At 49.0% G+C, this 19302-nt stretch overlaps 1 protein-coding gene and 1 long non-coding RNA gene across 3 annotated transcripts in view; one reads left to right on the top strand and one right to left on the bottom strand.

The window, feature by feature from the left end:
- Positions 1–1327, bottom strand: part of LOC143835110 (uncharacterized) — a 76280-nt gene extending 74953 nt beyond the window's left edge. Inside the window, exon 1 of one of the 2 annotated variants that reach the window (XR_013230005.1) lies at positions 1189–1327. This is a non-coding gene — a long non-coding RNA (uncharacterized LOC143835110). The remainder of the gene's footprint in view (positions 1–1188) is intronic. The other variant, XR_013230003.1, reaches the window with a different exon arrangement.
- XKR6 (XK related 6) overlaps positions 652–19302 on the top strand; it is a 219993-nt gene continuing 201342 nt past the window's right edge. Inside the window, exon 1 of the mRNA XM_077332224.1 lies at positions 652–1466. Within this exon, the coding sequence (XP_077188339.1) occupies positions 652–1466 (815 nt within the window). The remainder of the gene's footprint in view (positions 1467–19302) is intronic.

Below are 19302 nucleotides of genomic sequence, written 5' to 3'. Positions count from 1 at the left end.
GTGGCGCGTCCGCTGCCTTGGCCGGAGGTGGCCGCAGAGCCCGGGGTGGGGGGAGCGGGCGCTGGCCAGGCCTCTGGGTGGGCCCGCGGGAGCTGCAGGGCGGCCGGGCGGCCGGGCGGCTCGGGGCCTGGCGAGGGTGCCGGGCGCGGCGGCGTGGGCGGACGTGGCGGCGGAGCGCGGGGTGGTCTTGCGCGGCGGGCTGCTGGGCGGCGGGCTGCTGCCGGCTCTTCCGCGCTCGGGCACTAGGGGTCCCCCAGCCCCAGCCTTCCTGTGCGGTGCGGCGGCGGCGGCGGCTGCTTGCGGGTCGGCGCGGAGGGAGGGAGGGAGGGAGGGGATGGGGGGCCCGCTTGGTCTGTAGCGCCTCCCCCCTCCCCCGGAAGCGGAGGGGAAAGGAGGCGGCCGAGGAGGCGGAGGAGGAGGAGGAGGAGGAGGCGGCCCTGGTGGCGGCGGCGGCGGCGGCGGCGGTGGTGGGGAGGCCGTCCCGAGCCCTGCGGCCGGAGGGGGCCGGGGAGGCGGGGAGGCGGGCGGGCAGGGCGGGCGGGGGGCTGCCGGCCCGGGGGGCGGCGGGGGGCGGCGGGGGGCGGGGGGCGGCGGCGGCGGGGCTGCTGGTGGTGGTGGAGGAGGCGGCGGCGGAGGCAGGCGGAGGAGGTGATGGCGGCCAAGTCGGACGGCAGCGGCGCCGGCATCGGCTTCGCCCAGCTGCACAACCTGGACGACCCCCACCACCACCACCAGCAGCAGCAGCAGCACTTCCCCTCCGCGTCCTCCTCCGCCGCCGCCGCCGCCGCCGCCGCCGCTGCTGCTGCGGGGGGCCCGGGCGTGTGCGGCGGCGGCGGCGGCGGCGGCAGGGGCGGGGGGGGCTCGGAGGACGAGGCCGGCGGCAGCAGCTCCGTGCACATCTGCCACTGCTGCAACACGTCATCGTGCTACTGGGGCTGCCGGAGCGCCTGCCTGCGGAGCCTGCTGGGCCGGGCCGGGGGGGCGGCGGCGGCGGGCCGGGCCGGGGGGGCCAGCGACCCGCTGGCGCCCGGGGACGGGCAGCCCCCCTCGCCGTCGGGGGTGGCGGCGACGGCGGTGGAGCGGCCGTGGCTGGACTGCCTGTGGATCGTGCTGGCGCTGCTGGTGCTGCTGGGCGACGTGGGCACCGACCTCTGGCTGGCCCTGGACCACTACGGCCGGCGGGACTACCTGTGGTGCGGCCTCACGCTGGCCTTCGTCCTCCTGCCGTCCGTCCTGGTGCAGATCCTCAGCTTCCGATGGTTCGTGCAAGACTACACCGGAGGAGGCCTGGGGGCCGTGCAGGGCCTCACCAGCCGCGGGCCTCCCATGATGGGCTCCGTCGGAGCGGGCAGGAGGGCCGCGCCGGGCCACCACGCCGGAGCCCCCGGAGCGCAGCGCCTCTGCAGGCTCTCCGTCTGGATCTGGCAGTCCGTCATCCACCTGCTGCAGATGGGACAAGTCTGGAGGTAAAGCGGGCCGGGCCCGGGGGCGGCTGGGGGGAGAGGGCCCGAAGGACGGGGCGGGAGGGGGAGGAAGGCAAACACGACGTGACCCCAAAGGGCAGGCTCAGGCGACGGAGCCTGGGAGGGGAGCAATGCGGAGGACCAAGGCCTCACCAACTCGGAACGAGAGACCGCGGGGAGACTCCCCCCCACACACACACACACATCCTAGACGTGCAAACCTGGAGTGGTGGCGAGCGGGGGATGGGGGGGATCACAGAGTCTGCAGGGGTTGGGGGGCTGCGAATCGGAAAGGGGAAAGGGTGCAGGTAAAGAAGGGAGGCTTAGGCAGGTCCGGGAACGGGATCAGCTTCCTGCAGCCCAGAACCACTCATGCAAACCCAACCCCAGAGACAAGGAGAGACAGGAGACCACCACATTCTTCCCGGGAAGCTGGTAGACCCTGGGGAGGGGCCTCCCTGAGCCTCCCAGCAGAGAAGAAGGGTGACCCTTCAGAGGCCCTGTGGTTAGGGGGCAAAGGCTTCCTCTGCAGGAAATCCTTCGTCTTGGAAAGCAGAACTGCAGGGGGGTCGCCTACTTGGAGGTGGGGGGCACCCTCTTTTTTGCACACCCAGCAGAACTGGCATGCAGTGGGAAGGGAAGGGGCCCTCATGGCATGACAGCTTCCTCCCCTGGCAGCATGGCTTTGCCCTCTCCTTCAAAAAGCATTCAGGAGAAGTCCTCTCCCAGAATGCATTAGGGCAGCCAGGACATTTGAAGCAGGAAAGGAGGTGTCCCTTTAAAGGCTTGACAGGGGGGGGGGCTGCTTGCCTCCCCCCCCCCGGGGGGTCACCTTGTAAGAGACAACCTGTGGCCAGTTCTGAAGGGAGTAGGCCTTTAGTCAGGTTCCAGACAAGGGGGCACCTTCTGGAGGGACTGGGGTGCTGAAGGGCATCTTTCAGAAGGAAAAAAGGTCAGATAGGAGTCACTCGGAGAAGGCACTCGGGAAGGGTTATCCTACTCCTGTGGGACTATTCTGGGTAACAGGCTGACCACAGGACATCCTCTGGAAGGAAATAGGAAGTGGGTGGTGGGTGGAATGGGGGAATCATTTGGCATAGAGGTGTGGGCAGAAATTCCCTCACTATTATGGATGGGGGAGAGAGAATTGGGGATTTTGACAAAATCACAAAGGCAGTCTGGGGAGAGGGGATGATGCAGGCTGGGACCCTTGCAAGCACCATTCTGTAGAATCAGTGCAGCACAGAGGTTAGGGAATCCTCTAGAGCAGGGGTGGCCAAACCGGGGCTCTTCAGATGTCCATGGACTACAATTACCATGAGCCCCTGACATGGCAGGGGCCATGGTGGAAGCTCATGGTAATTGTAGTCCATGGACATCTGGAGAGCCCCAGTTTGGTCACCCCTGCTCTAGACATACCCAGAATTCTTGAAGGCATATTCCACAAGGGGACAGCCCTTCCTGCCTTTCCTCTGTTCATGGAGAAGACTGAGGAGACAAGCATGCTTCCTTTGAGGAAACCCCATGGAACACAGTGGGACTTCTTAGGCTTTGTGATGGCCTGGTGCAAAGAGGAAATGCCCTTTGCCACCCCATCCTTCAGATCATCCAAAGAGGGGGCATTTCAATATATTTGTTCCCCAAAGAAGAGCAGTGACAAGGGAAGGTCAGCTGAAAAAATCAGAGGGGGGCACAGATTCATATGGATGTAAAGTAGAGAACAGGTTGACCCCTTCCTCAATATGTGCATATGGTGGTGAGACAAAATAGTAAAAGGCAAATCTCCCAAAAGCAGCAGAATGTTTCTGTGATAGTAGTGATGGTGAAGGACTTGTGCCTTTCTTGACACCTGTACCTATGGAAAAGGGGGGAAAGAGATGACATTTAAGACATGGGAGTGCCTTATCTGTGGCGGTGCCCACAGCTTTCCCCATAAAGGAATGGTTGCATGTAAACTGATGTGAGCATTTGTGAATGTGATGCTAGACACCCTCCTCCCCTCACTGCTCGCCTCCCCCACCCCCAACTATCCACCCACATGGTTTGGCTACGTGAAGGTAGAGTAATGAAGAGATGTTCTGTTCCCATGCCAGCCAGAGGGGGAGCTCTAGGGTAACCCAGACTTCGTTTGTAGAGCGAGGAGGGAACTGTGGGAAAAGATGCAGTGAGTGTCCTGGAGAGACCTTTGCTAGGAGAGGAAACCTTTGCAGGGAAAAGAAGATGGAGAGGATTTGGGGAGGCCTTTCCCTGCCTCCTGGCCTGCTTTTTTCCGACACACATGCACGCACACACACACGTGGACACATGGGATAGTATGCCAAAAGGACCATTGCAACATTGGAGTAATGAATGATCCCTCCATAACTCTTCATGGAGAAATCAGGAGACACAACACTGAGGGTGTCCAAAATTGCTTCTGGGTTTAGGTGACCTCAAACAAAGACAGCAGGATAAAGTCTGGACCATTACATGACTTGGGGGGGATGCTCTTCTTTAAGAGAGGACCCCCTTTCCTTGCATTTTATTGGACAGGGAGATGCAGAAGATGAAGACAGAAAGGAAATAGGGAGCAGGTCAGGTGTTGAAATGACTGATTAAAGCACAAGGCTCGTTTGGGGGCTGGGGCTGGGTCGGTGCTGCTGAAGATCTTTGCAGCGTCGGGAGGCTCGGTGTTCAGTCAGTGCTTAGATTCCCTTGCAAGGGTTAAAGCCAGCTTCTGCAGAATTTTCTGGATTTGCCTTGAAATGATTTAAAATGGAGGCAACCTTTTTGAGAGGATGGGGAGGAAGAAGCCAGCATGAGGTTGGGGGGGGGGCGTTCTAAGAAAAATGGAGACTGCACAGCAAAGATCCAGCAGGAGGGGAAAGCATACGAGAGAAAGAGAGAGAGAGAGAGAGAGAGAGAGAGAGAGAGAGAGAGAGAGAGAGAGAATGGAATTGCTGGAATGAAATTGCTACCTGGGAAATATGCTTGTGGAGTCATGCACTGCAACAGAATATATTTCTTGCATCTTTTTCCCAAAATGTCATTTGCACCTCTTTATGCAAAGCAGATTCCTTTTGTGCAGTATTTGTGCGTGTGTGTTTCCCCTTCATGTTAGTGGAACATGATGTGTGCGAGCAGAGCGGGGTTGTTCAGAGAGATTTCTGTTTTGCTTGTACCAGGAGAAAGATGGATCTCTGCCCAGATCTCGCCTCCCCCCCCCTCCTTCTTTGATGTACCCAAGGGCTCACCACACTAGCCAAAGCAGCTGTAGAGTAACATGTGTTTGTCTGGCTATCTGAGGATCTCTTTAGGATCTCTCTCTATGTGAGGGGTAAGGAAATAATGGGGGCTTCCTGGAAAAGGGGGTGATCTCCATAGTATGTATATGCCCATTCCCTAAATCTAGTGGCACATTGGACTCGATAGCAGCAGGACAAATTCTGAGGGGTCTGGAAGAATCAAATACTTGTGTCTAAGATTTGAGTCAGTGGGTAATTTATTGTAAGAAGAGGAACAAGGCCTACCATTCCTAGTCTGCTAGACCAGGGGTAGTCAACCTGTGGTCCTCCAGATGTCCATGGACTACAATTCCCATGAGCCCCTGCCAGTGTTTGCTGGCAGGGGCTCATGGGAATTGTAGTCCATGGACATCTGGAGGACCACAGGTTGACTACCCCTGAATGTTCATTGCTAAAGTTACATCTAGCAACCAACCTATCTAGAAAGACTGTCTCCCTACTTAGCTCTGTGCAGTGTGGGGTTCAGGTCACACTAAACCTCTTGTCATGGATTACAATGCGCTGGAGCCCTTGGGGGCTGAAAGGTCTGTCGACTGTGCTCTTAGAGGTGGCTGCCATCAATCTTCCCTGCCATTTTGTGCATTTTGGAATTTAACCATTTCTTCTCTTGCTGCTGTGAACCTCATTTATATTGTTGCTTAATGCCACGGTGGGTCTAATCCAGAAAGTTGCTGCTTTTGCGAGGGGTCGAGGTGTTGTATTCACTGCACAAGCCAAAACATATATAGAATAACATGTGTTTGTCTACCTATTTTAGGGCATCCTTTGGTAGCTGTGTGTTGGACATCCTTTTGTCATGATGGAGGTGAATGTCGGTAATATATATATAGTAAAACGTGTGCAAAATGCATACATGCTGGTCTGTAAAACCTTCCAATGACAGTCTGCCCCCAGTCAAGTAAACACTCATGTGGTTCATTGAAGCAGAAGACGGCTTTTATACCCCACTTTTCTCTCCCCAAAGGAGTCTCAAAGTGGCTTACGATCATCTTCCCTTCCTCTCCCCACAGCAGACACCCTGGGAGGTAGGTGAGGCTGAGAGAGCTCTGAGGGAACTGTAACTGGACTAAGCTCACCCAGATGGTTGTGTGTGGAGGAGTGGAAGGTTGCAGTACAATCTTAAGCAGAGATGTCCCCTTCCAAGCACACTGACTTCAAGATACTTAGAAGAATTGAACGCTGCTTAAGAAGACACTGAAAGTGTTGGAAAGGCATTCACAGTTACGTTTCCTGTACTCGGGAACCTTCAGGGAAAAGATACATATATAATTCTTTGAAAAGTGTACACTCCTAGAAACTTGCCATGTTTTGTACATGAGTTGAGCTTCTTCCCAAAATTATAGAGTGGTGGTCAAGTTGTTCTGTCCAACCCATACTGGGGTTGATTGTGTTAAGCTATTCTCAGCAGAAAGCTGAGAAGGGACAGAGAGCCTGGGCTGGCCACATCTGAGAAGGGACCTGGATAGCCTGGGCTGGCCACATCTCACCAGACCTTGGAAGCTAAGCAGAGATGGCCCTGGCTGGTATTTGGATGGGTGACCTCCAAGGAATCCCAGGGCCGTGACGTAAAGGCAGGCCATGCAAAACCCCCTCCCAATATGTCTTCCCTTGAAAACCCTACAGGGTCACCGTCAATCAGCTGTGATTTGACAGCACTTTCCTTCCTCCTGAGTTAAGCTGTTCTCAATAGAAAGCTCAGAAGAGATGGAGAACACATTAAACAATTTGTGGGGATGTCCCACTAGACACTATTGGGATTGGGGTACATTTCTACTCACCAGTGGCAGCCTAATTTGCAGATCCCTGCTGGGTGAGGAGGGATTCCTGTGTCCTCAGAGCCTTGCAAGCATGCTGTCTTTAGCCCAATAGTTCAAGGTTTCCCAAGGTGGAACACAATGGTTGACTTTACTTGCATTGTGGGCTAATATAGAAATCTTTCTTCCTTATCCTGGGTTTGTTGGGATCAGGGCCTTTGTGCAAGCTGATGGTCCATAACAGAGGCTTTGAAAGACAAGTTCAACAGGTCCACCACAGCCTACTAAACTGACAGAGATCAGTTCTGGGTACTGAGCTCAAACTGGCCCCAGGCAGACCCAGAAGCAGGGGAGATGGCGAAGCAGAGCAAGGCCAGAGCTGGTCATGATTGCAGATAAACTTAGTCACTATGTAGTCCCCAAAGAAGGCATTTCCTGTCTAAAGGAAGTTACTACAAGATCAAGGTTGAACTTGCATGGGGAAAGGGGTAAAAGGTGTCACTTGCATGAGGAAAAGGGTAAAACTCAAGGACCAGGAAGTCTTGCAGAGGTGCTAAGGGGCAAGTTTCTCCATCTCTCCCAGTTTAAGGCCGACAGTACTAAGGACCCTGACATTGACTATTGTCAGGGGACAGACCAGGTTCAAGCAAAGGTTTAGAGGACACAGGCGAGATGTATCAGGTGGGATTTATAGCAGACCTGGGTTGAGGGAGAACCAGGGCAAAGTAAGGCAAGTAGGGATGCTCATCCTCAGGAATCCCCTGGAATGACAGCGCATTTCCAGGCTACAGAGATCAGTTCCCTTGGAGAAAAAGGATGGCTTTGGAGGGTGAATTCCATAACATTGTGCTCCACTGAGACCCTTCCCCAAATCCCATCCACTCCTGGCTCCAAGCCAGAGCTGGCATCCCTAAAGACAAGAATAAAAGCAGAGAGCAGAAACAGGATTGAGAGAGTAACGGAGAACTATCTGGTGATATTGGCTAACTGGCTAGTGGCTTCTTCCTGCTTCCTGTTTGTAGTGTTAATGAGAAGGTGGAGCCAAAGAAAATGAAGAATCGCAAGAGGAATTTAAGGAGTAATTCCTGATAACGGCTGCCAGTCCAGGGCCATGTTTGGTTTGCCAAGGCAAAAGGTCACTGGGTGCCCCTTGGATTCCCTAACATTCACAAAACTTCAGTCAGTCTCTTCTTACACAATGAGCATCACTGGTTTGTGGCAGGGAAGAGAAAGGGGTCCTCTACACTTTTCTATACTACCCCTGGATTCATTTCTTTGCTCAGACAGGCTTGGAACTACGATTGCCAGACCCCCGATGGAGGTGGTGGTCCCCCACTGCAAGGCCCTAAGCCCCAGCTGCTGATCAGATGGCCAGTGTGGGACTTAGTAGAAAGAGGATGGCCTAGGCCATGATGCCATCTTTGCACAGGAAGGACACCATCACACCAGGGACTTCTGGGTGGTGCCCTGGTATTTGGGCAAAAATTCTATGGTAGAAGCTGGTTTTACCATAGAGTTTTGCCCAAATACCGGTTCATCACCCAGAAGTCACTAGTGTGATGACATCATGCCATCAAGGTGGCCTGGGCCTTTCTCATTCTCCTAGTAAGGGTTCTGCATCTCCGGCCAGTTGCCAGGAGGGATCTGGCAACCCTACTCAGAACACTTCCTATACTGGCTAGTTAGATTAATGGTACCAGAAAGTAGTAAGCAATTTCGTTTTTTTTCTGTCGGGTGTACCTTTTGTTTAAGCTGTGGCCGCAAGTAGGTTAGTGGGTCATAATTTACTGTCCTGAAAAACATAAGAAGTTTAGCTTGCAACTGAAGCAGTATAATTTAATCCCTTTTCAGTCAGAGATGACATGGATTCCCAGCTGTTCCTGGGGCAAGAGGATGCGGGAGAGAATCATGTTAGATTCATGTTTACACGTGGCACGGTTACAGTGCCGCCAAGTCTGGAGTGCTCAAGTGTGTAACTTTTCATGGAAATACTAAAGACAATGATTTCATCTTATTCCCTTGCTGGACATTTATATTCAGCAATGAATACACCACCCATCCTCCTGCATAGGGATCTGCTCCAGTGAAATCTTGTTGGAGCATCCCACAATTCTTTGCTGCAGTTTCACTCTCTTCTATAATTCTATGCAAAAACTCTTCTCCAAGGCTTAGAAGTAGCCACTGGCCTGTTCTCTTGTTCACCTCTGGGGAGTTAAGGATTGGTTCCAGGTGACCATGAAGTCTTTTCTCTTTGTAAATGTGAGATTGCAAATGACTGTCCCTAGGTATGTTAAAGCATGTGACATTCTGGAAATTGTTTTTGGCTAGTAAAATTTGAGGACTGGCTTCTGCTTAACTTCCTGACCCTAGTATAGACAATGCATGGGGACAATCTGTTTTATTTAAATATACAAATATTAATTACTCATCAAATACTTAACATAATTTACATGGATAATAAAAACAAGAATCAAGCATGTTTAAAATGTTGTTCAGCTATTCCATGAAATTTACTGTGGATCTCAGGAGATGCAGATTAAGGCCAGCAGGAGATTTGGGGCAATGTGAGGCATGTATAACTGAAGCAGATCCTGAGAGTTTGAAGGGCTTTAAGATCTTCCCAATTGTAACTTGATGCTGTTTTAAGCAACACGTTAAATCTGATACTGTCTAAAATTGCTTCCTATCTACAATTTATATCTTGTTTTTACTGCTGTTTTTCTCTTCAATTATTTACTGATTTTGTAGGGGTCCACCTCCAAGATACTCATGTCGATGGATGGGAGTATACATGTTTAAATAAATGAATGCAGGAAGTGATGGCAGAGACAAGCATAGCTTCAAGGGCAGATTGGATAAACACATGGAGCAGAGATCCATAAGTGGCTATTCACCACATGGTATAGATGGAACACTATGTCTGGATCAGAGATGCTCTGAATTCTTGGTACTTAGGGAGCAACAATGGAAAGGCTTCTGGAGTTCTGGTCCTGCTGGTGGACCTTCTGATGGCATCTGTGATTGTGCACTGTGTTACACACTGTATTGGGCTAGAAGGGCCCTCTATGGGCTGTGATGGAGCCAGACCTGCTGAACTTGCCTGATCCAACATGGCTTATGTGTTTAAAAGGATGTACTTGTGCCAGGACTGGTATGATGTTCTCTTAGTAGTCAAGGGAAATACATTTGGTATTAATTGAATCATCTGAGTCTTCTTTAATGATAATGAATATCTGAGCTTGATTCAGAATGGGGCTTAGTAAACCCAGCTGTTTTCTCAATAAGTCCAAAAATGTTTCATTTTTTGAGACCAATCTTGTAAACTACGGGACACTCTGGAGTACGAGAGATTTTTGAATCCTCTTCCCATCTCCTAAGAGCCCTAGCTCCACTCCCAGAGTCATCTACATCTCCACCTGTCTAGCTGCTCCTCCAAATATAACGTCAGCTGCTTCAAGAACTAGATTCCCCAGAGCTCCTGTTGTAGGAGGTAGAAATGGAGTGCTATTTGAGTGCTGGGAGGTGGGCAGGGGAGAAAGAGGAAGACAGACCAATTTTCCCTGGAGCCACAGAAACAGCCTGGGTAGCATCACTAGTTATCTCAAGAGCAGCCCCATGTAGAAAAGAAGAAAAATGATTAAAAGAAAGACAGAAAGATGGTGGAACTTTTAATTAAGAAAAAAAGAACACAATGGGGATAAGAAATTTTTTTTAAAATCCTAACTGGTTCTGAGAGTGATAAATAAATGTGATTCCTTCTTTAAAACAGAACACAGATTGTCCCCTGAAATGTTAAGGCAAGTGAAGGGGCAGTTGGACAAAGGGTTACCTTTTCACAATGAGCCCATACAATGGCAAATAGTTGCAGATCACTTTGTGGAAAAAGGACCCCTAAATGCACTGCCTCTCTACTTATGTATTGGTGGCTACTAGTCATAGTGGGTAGAAATGCAGTCTTTCTGTTGGGAGATCAGTATAGCTGTTGCTTGCCAGATGCTTAGGATTAAAGAGATGGTTACAACTCTCATGAACATCCTCTTAGCATCTGGCTGGCCACCACTGAGAGGCACAATTGCCTTCTTGCATGAAGTATTGAGCTGGAGGAGAAGAGGGCAAATCTCTCATTCTTACATTACCTGCCTTAGCACTGGTGCTGTGGAAGTAACATACCGAGGTTTAAAACTCTGAGGGTATAGTTTGAATTTCACCTCTGGCACACATTTATCAGGTGGCCTTGAAGCTGAGTGCCCACAGACACATGATGCTGCCTTCTATTGAATCAGACCATTGGTCACCATTGTCTACTCAGTGTAGCAGCAGCTCTCCAAAGGTCTCAGGCAGAGCTCTTTCACATCATCTGTGTCCTGATCCTTTCACCTGGAGAGTCCAGGGCTTCAACATGGAACTTTATGGCTGCCAAGCAGATGCTTAATACAAAACCACAGTCTTAATCAACCCACACTCATACAAGCTTCCTGTATTCAGTGGGAGGGTCACAGTGTTCCTTTACTTCATAGGGTTACTATCCAATGCCACCTTTTATGTAAAGTGCTTTGAGCAGACTGAAGTTAACTCTGTATATTACTATAAGATCATCAGATCTATTGATGTTTGCCATATCTGACAGTACATTTTTTAAAAAGCTTTCAGCAGTGTGCATGAGAGAGAGAAAGGGGGATTCTTTTAAAGCTTTACTAGAGCACAACACCTGCAAATTCATAGTGGGAATGAAACACTGAATATATTCGACTTGATTCTGCTGCTCTGCCTGTTAACCAGCCCCATGTGTCTTGTTGGTCTCTAAGGTAGTGTTGGACTCAAAGCTACCTGTTCTACTGCAGGCCAACACAGCTCCCCTCTGAAACTGTCTTCATGCTTCTTAGTGTATCACAGTTTCACATGCTGCCATGTGCAACAGGCAGGACCTGGAAGCAAAAAAACAGTAAAGTGAAGATCCAAGATAAGATGCATTAGGGCAGCCAGACCGTGAAAGGTCCTGGCTACAAGACAGCACCTGCTATGGTCAGGGGAGTAGAAAAGGATTTCAGCACCTGGACAGCTCCAAGAGCAAGGGTTGAAAGTGAAACCCAATCCTTTGATTCCAGTTAAGCTCTTACTTGCCCTGGGCAGAGCTCTTGCCTTCCAGAACCCTGACCCCAAACTCAAAAAAGCAAGAGATTTAACAGGATCTTGACATACAGCTGTGCTAGGAAGCATTCTCGGATGGCTTCCTGTATGCCTATTCCCAGACCAGGGAACTCTAGGGGAGGGGGCAGCTCAAGTCATTGGTGGACTGATGCAAAGAGTTTGAATTACTGTTCCCAGTTCAGTTGATGATAGACTGTTATCCTTCTCTTCCTTCTCAGAGAGGACAATTTCTGCTATCACCAGCATATATCTGAGGTAGCGTTTGAGAGCTGTCACTGTTTTGAGAATTCTAGGGTACGCCCCACTAGCTGTAGGGATCCGGAGCTGTGTCATGGAATATGCCATGGAAGGTGCCTGATTGTCACATGACAGGGCATACAAAAGTCTGTCAATTGCAGGTTGTGAAATTGCCTTCTGTCTATAAATTCCATAAAACATACAATATGTGTGGGTTTCGAGGCAGCTTCTTTATTCTCTCAAGTCCATGATTGTTTTATATAAGGGAATTCTCCCCACCTTCAAAAAAAAAACTTGCAAAGGGCTTGCATAGAATGAAATACTTCTTTCCACAAGAATTCTTCCATTTCAATCTGGGATTCCTCTTCCTGGCTGATTCCGCATGGGCGGAAAAGGACGGGGTGGCATCCATTTGGACCCGGGGCTAATCCCCATGTCCACATGACATCTCGGGCCTGGTGCAGATTGGGCTCCATAAGTCCCACACTAAGGCCCAGCTCCTCACCACACTATGGAGGCCTGCAGGGAGGGAAACTGCCCTGGACAGCTTTGTGGTGCTTCAGGTGCCACAGGGCAGACCGGAGCAGTTTTGTTTTATTTTTGCAGCAAGGTGGGATTTTGTAGAACACAATCCCACCTTCCAGCAAAATTTTTAAAAAAAATCACACCTCCCCCCATGAACAGTGGAACCTTGCTACTGCCACTCTGTTTCCTGGGCGGACACATTTCAGCACTGGAAAAGATCCAGCACTGAAATGTGTCCCCCATGGAGACACAGCATGCTGCAGAGCATGCAGCTCCACAGCAGCACACCGGCAGCAAGCTGGGGTGGCGCTGCTGGTGCGGAATTGGCCCCTACCATTGCCCCTTATCAATCAGTGACTGAAAGCATATTTTCTTATGTTTTCATTCATTTGTTTATGAAAATAACATGTAGATTGTAATACTAGCAAAGGTGCCCTGGTGCATGTTTCCTTCTTAATGCATACACTGAACTTCTGTTGGAATTCTTTGTAGAGCATCATAATATAAAAACTGAGTTTACCATGACTTGCTCCCTGGCGACTCTCATGTGGTGTTTAGGCTGATTCTTTCTGACCGAAGAACTCTATTTCTTAAAATCCAAATTCTGTACTGCAGAAATCCTGAGCAGACACCTTAAATCCTGAAACGCAGCTCAGTGGCCTGTTTCTACTTCCCAGATTAAAATGAGCACCAGAAACATTATGATAGGAGAGACCCTCAACATGCTGCAAGGTACAATTGTTTGTATTTGTGGAAAGAGCCTTAATCTGGATTATATGAATTCATATCTTTTTTGTGTGCAAGATGTGTGATATGGCTGTGGTTTAAAGCATGGGGAATCTTGCAGATCTCAGAACGTTCCTTAGGGATGTTTTCGTGGCATCTGACAGGATTAAGTCATTTACACATTCTTTCCAGCCCTATATTTGGGAATTCACCCCAAAGAATGTATGAGATGCCTGATGAAGATACCTGAGCGGCCTTATATGCATGTTTGGCAAAGGTTTTTCATTGGCTTGTTTGGGGCATCTCCCTGTTCTGGATCCTTGCAGCGTGATGACCCATCCGTTGCATCTAGATGGTTGTTTAAAAAGGGCATTTTGTGAATGAAACTGTGGTAGTGATGTTCATAATAAGGAACCAGGATCTAACTCACCTGATTTGCAAATGGCACAGGCTCCCAAATGCCCTTCTGCTATTGGTCTCTCTCAAACAGGGACCTGTCTTGGTAACCTCTCTCTGAGATCCTTGAGCTGGAGGTAGAATCCAGAGCCTATCATCTATCAGCCAAATGCTCTGTCTCCCATTTTTATCTCACAGCACTGCTTGCTTGTCCTGCTGTGAATACAGGTGTCATGAACACAAGTGTCATGAATGTCCCCCTGAATGCTAAGGTGTCATGCTGGTCAGAGCCTCCTACTGCATGCCCTCCACTTGCTCAGAAATATCTAGAGCCACAGATAAAAGATTTTGCTCCCATTATCCCTTACCGTATAGCAGAGACAGGCCAGGCTAGCAGGATCTTGTCAGATGTCAGAAGCTAAGCAGGGTTCGCCCTGGTTAGTACTTGGATGGGAGACCACAAGGGAAGTCTAGGGCTGCTGCTCAGAGGCAGGCAAGGGCAATCCACCTCCAAATGGATCTCGCCTTGACTTCTTCATGGGGTCTCTGTAAATTAGCTGTGGCTTGATGGTAAAAATAAATAAAGGGGTAGAAGGTGCAGGAGAGCCAGTGTGGTCCAATGTTAAGAGCAGTAGCCTAGAGTCTGGAGGACTGGGTTTGATTCCTCACTCTTCCACATGTGGCCAGCTGGGTGACCTTGGGCCAGTCAAAGTTCTCTCAGAGCTCTCTCAGCCCCACCTACCTTACAGGGCATCAGTTTTGAGGAGAGGAAGGGAAGGCGATTGTAAGCCGCTTTGAGACTCCTTTAGGTAGTAAAAAGCAGGGTATAAAAACCCAGCTCTTCTTCTCTCTATACATGGAAAACTGGAACTCTTTGGACAGGTTCCATCTGTGTTTCCCAGAAAGGGAGAGCTGATGAGAACATGTTGACTGTGGGACTGTGTCTGGCAATTTCAGTCCTTCCTAATATCAGAAGAAGAAAAAGAGTTGGTTCTTATATGCCGCTTTTCTCTCCCCGAAGAAGTCTCAAAGCGGCTTCCAATTGCCTTCTCTTTCCTCTCCCCACAACAGATACCCTGTGAGGTAGAAGAAGAAGAGGCGGAGGAAGAAGAGTTGGTTTTTATATGCTGCCTTTCTCTACCAGAAGGAGTCTCAAAGCGGCTTCCAATCCCTGATGTTACAGCTGGGTCAGAACAGCTTTATCAGTGCTGTGTTGAGCCCAAGGTCACCCAGCTGGCTGCATGTGGGGGAGCAGGGAATCAAACCTGGCTCACCAGATTAGAAGTCCACTACACCAAGCTGGCTCTCAGATAAAAGGGTTTCCTTTATGATTGAAAGCTCAGCCATGTCCTCATTGTGACTTTTCATCATTGTGGGTGAGTAAGAATTGCTTCCAGATAATCAGACCAAAAAAAATCGCATATTGGGGGAAAGTTTGCACTTCTTCTTTGATCTCTGCTAGTGTTCCGTAAACAACTCTCATAGATGTGTGCAAGAATGTTGTTTGGCTATAGCTTCTTTTTTTCTCTGTGGATGGGAAATTATACAGGGTTTGTATGGTGGTCTCAAAGATTCTTCCAAAAGTTTAAGGCAGTCATTCCTAGGGCACAAAGCCGGTCATAGGAGAGCAGCTTTTGTGCTGAGTGAATTAAAATAATTAAAGGCTCCTGAAGGGCCAGTGTGCCCATCTGTGTGTTTTGGACTTGGATACCTCCAACTAGCCTTAATTAAGCAGGAAGATAAGCCTGTCTTTTCTCTGCATGGTATATGGCTGGAACGTCCAGTCTTTCTCAATACAGAGTTCCAGTAGAATCATTGACAGAGGAGTCTGCCTGTTGGATTTCTGTGCGAGTTCATGCTCTATTTTAGCCTCCTTCATGTCAGAAGGCATGTTCAGAACAGCAGCTCATGCAGAGACACAGGGGACAAACGACTTTGAGGGCAGGCAGCTTCTCCTTTGACGTGTTCCAAAATAAACTTTTGGACCATAAGACTGAAATGTATCTCCAAATCTAGTTGAGACCAAGATATAGACTGACTGTTGAAAATTTGGGAAACTCCTGAATTAACTTAAAATAGACTTGATGTGGGCGCATGTGTCTAGCACACCCTGTTGAGAGAGGCAGGCCGGGAAACTCGCCCCCTCTAGCACCTCCATCAATCGAGCTGGCAGAGCTGGGAACACGAGCGCCCCACAATACGGCAGCCGTACACAGCTCAGAACGGCTTTAGGCTCGGCTTGGATCCCATCCCAGTTCTGTCGAAGTCGAGGAAACACTCAACAGATTGTTTATAAACAGAAGGCCTGCGACAAAATGTACACAGTCTGATGCAAAAGGGAGAGGCAGAAGCTGTTCCAGAAATGAAGCACAAAGTAACTTTTGCAAAGAGACCAAAGTAGATAAAAATCAATTGACATTTTTCAATGGCAGACTAGGCTGCACTTGAACATATGAGACTGCCTTCAACCGACATGCAGGCAGTTGGCTTACCTAGTCCAGGACTCTCTACTATCAATGACAAGGGCTCTCCAAAGCACTTGAGCCAGAGACGCCATTCAGCATCATGAGAAAGCCTGGTCTGCCTTAACTAAGGTTAGTTCCTGAAGGAGTCTGCTTGCAGACTGGTGCTATCCTTTCATTCATTCATAGCCTCCCTTTCTCTCTGTGACTCAAAGCAAATCACAAAATAGGAAGATCCATTCAACCTGTTAGCAAAGACCTCCAGTCAACAAAGCACGAAGGACTAAAGTTCTGGAAATGGGAAACCGCCAGACAAAAGAACTGTCTGAGGCATTGCAGGATGAAGAAAGGGGTTGATAAAGGTAGGGCACCTTTCACATACGTGTGTTGCTCACATCTTGCACAAAACCACAAAGGGAAACCAAAACCCAACCTCATCAGAAAAGTTAGGAACCCCAAGGTTGAGCTGCAAAAATAATTTTTAACTTTTAAAAATATTTATTACATAACATGCACAAATTCAACGTATTAAAAACATAGTCATCATCATTTTAAAACATCACATTTCTAACTGCACAAGGAATAGACCAACACAGAATGGACCAAATGCCTCGAGGTATCTGATTTGGAGGCCACCTTCTAAAACATGCCCTTCCAGAGGCCACCACTCTCTGCTTTTGCCCAGCTCTGAATCACCAGTGCATGCCCACATGTGTCAGAAAAAGCTCCAAGATCCCTTTACATTAGAAAGACTAGTTGGAGCAGCACCTAACAGATTTTTCCTTGCATTTTGATGTTGATTTCATACATAAGTGCATCCCTCACAATAATTTGACCACTGAGGAAGTCTCCTCGGGGTTGAAACACATTTGGTCCATTCTGTGTTGGTCTATTCCTTGTGCAGTTAGAAATGTGATGTTTTTAAATGATGATGACTATGTTTTTAATATGTTGAATCCGTGCACTTTATGTAATAAATAGTGTCTTGTCAGGTTTTTACAGGGTCTGGCAGGTTTCCACTGGTTGTGGAAAGAACAGTGTGCCAGCCATAAGGCAGGGGTCCTGCCACACTGAAGAGGCAGGGGTCCTGCCACACTGAAGACGTGTGCATGGACACCAAAGCTCACACCCTGAATAAAACTCTGTTGGTCTTAAAGATGCTGCTGGACTCAAACTTTGTTCAGCTGCTTCAGACCAACACGGCTACTCACATGAATCTATTTACCGGGCTGTTGTAAGTCTCACAACAAGTTAACAATTATCTGCTCTACCAGCTCCTGCCAGGAAAACGTCTACTCAATCCAGCTCATGGTCGCCTGCCTTGATAACTCCTTGTTCAGAGGCAAATTCCCTGCCCAGAGCCGTATGGAAGGGTGGTATACAAACCTAAAATAAATTAATTAAAAATATTTCTGAATACTACTTCCTGTGGGGCACATAGCTATTGCTTCATGTTCTACATTGAATTCATAATTTTTGCCTTTTGTTTTTTTCCTTCCGTTTAGTGACTGAATCCCAATTACCACAGGTAATACGTGTGCATGGTTTGTGTCATTAGATGCAGTTCTGAAGAGCTGGCTCCTATGTGGGAGTCTGTTTTGTTTGGTGGTGGGCGGGGGCTCAGAGACTGGATGGCGGCCATGGTGGCTAATTTTAAGGGTTGCGGTTTTTATGCTGTACTGTGGGGATTTTTATTGTAACCTGCCATGAGCCAGCTAGTCCACAAGTGGCGACAGGCAGGCAGGCAGGCAAATAATAAACAACAGACAAACAAATATCATTGTCCACATAGTGGGGCCTGCTGATGGTTGTGGATTCCCAAAATCTGTAAGAAGAGCCAACAGGAACCCAGATGTCACATGTTCTTTTCTTCAAAAAAGAATACACTAAGTTCTTAAAAATGTGTTGAAAAGATGCAAAAGAATACAGAAGAAGAGTGTTTTTATACCCCACTTTTCATTACCCAGTGAAATCTCAAAGTGGCTTACACAGACATCCTGTGAGGTGGTTGTTCAATCGTCCTGAGGGCAGTCTAGACATTCAAATAAATAAAACAGGTGGTGATGAGAGAGCTCTAGGAGAACTGTGATTAGCCTGGGGTCACCCAGATCACTGCATGTGGAACAGGGAATCAAACCCAGGTTTCCAGATCAGAGGTTGCCACTCTTAACTGCCGCACCAAGCTGTCTCTCTGTACTATTGATACACGTTGGGGGGAAAAAACGCTAAAAGGCTGAAATTTGAATGCCGTTTTTGGTTGCCTTAACAACCACAATACACAAAAAGGTGCCCATCTTGAAATTCAGCTGGGGCTGGAAAGAGGTATCCAGAGAAGTCAGCAGAAGCACGGAGGGGGGCAGTAGTTAGCAGGAAAGGAGAAGCTGACCAGAGGGCAAGAAGGAAAAATGAAAGGTGAAAGTGAGATGTCCCCAGTGATTCCAGGTGGGTCCCCGTTCATGTCATGTATTTAGGTGCACTGAACTCTGAAGGGGGGACAGCAGCTAATATCGGAGGGCATGCCAGCACTCATGGCTTCCCTTGTGCTGTATCAGATGGCCAGCTGGCCCAGGGCAGGGCGACTGTGCTCCAGATTAAAAGCTTTCCTCACTGTAAGGGGATTGGACTCAGCTCTTCCCCTGCACCTCTTAAATTAATGTATAGTTCCCTCCAAGAGAGTAACTGACAGCTGCATGCATTTGTTCATTCCCTGGGCCTTGGTTGTTGCAGGTGGATGAAGCTCTCTGATGTCAGCCATGATAGTTTTGCTTGGACTCTCTCTGCTCGTACAGATTCACAAACACATGTGTGGAGCAGACTTCCCGCAGAATTCTCGCAGAAGGGGGCTGGGAGAGGAGCATTCTTCTTGTCTTTTAATCATGGCACCTCAGTCTTCAGGGCTCAAGTATAAGGGCGGAGAGAGGTAGAAGGAATCACCCACGCTTCTCCTCTGCAGAGTTGTACAAGTAGGGTTGATCTTGGGCAACTCACGCCAGTGGAATATTTCAGAGGAGTTGTCCATCCACCACTCATGAACTTGAGTCCAGAATGCGTATCTCTGCAGAGTGGCCAAGGTACACCATGTGAAAGCTCCAGAATTGGAAGAACATCCAGGCTGCAACTGATCATCTCCCATGTGTTCCATTCTGTCATATTCTCTGACCCCATCAGGCCTGAGCATCCTCCTTTGGCCCAATTTCCCACAAAGGCCCTCCTGAATTGACAGCAGCCAGCTATGTGTGATGCCACCTTAGGGCTTGACTCTTCCTCTCAACATTATGCATTCATACAATGTAGGATATCCAATTCC

The sequence above is a fragment of the Paroedura picta genome, chromosome 1 (assembly GCF_049243985.1).
Source record: "Paroedura picta isolate Pp20150507F chromosome 1, Ppicta_v3.0, whole genome shotgun sequence".
NCBI lineage: Eukaryota > Metazoa > Chordata > Lepidosauria > Squamata > Gekkonidae > Paroedura > Paroedura picta.
Note: the sequence above shows the minus strand (reverse complement) of the source record. Positions and strands in the feature narration are given on the sequence as shown.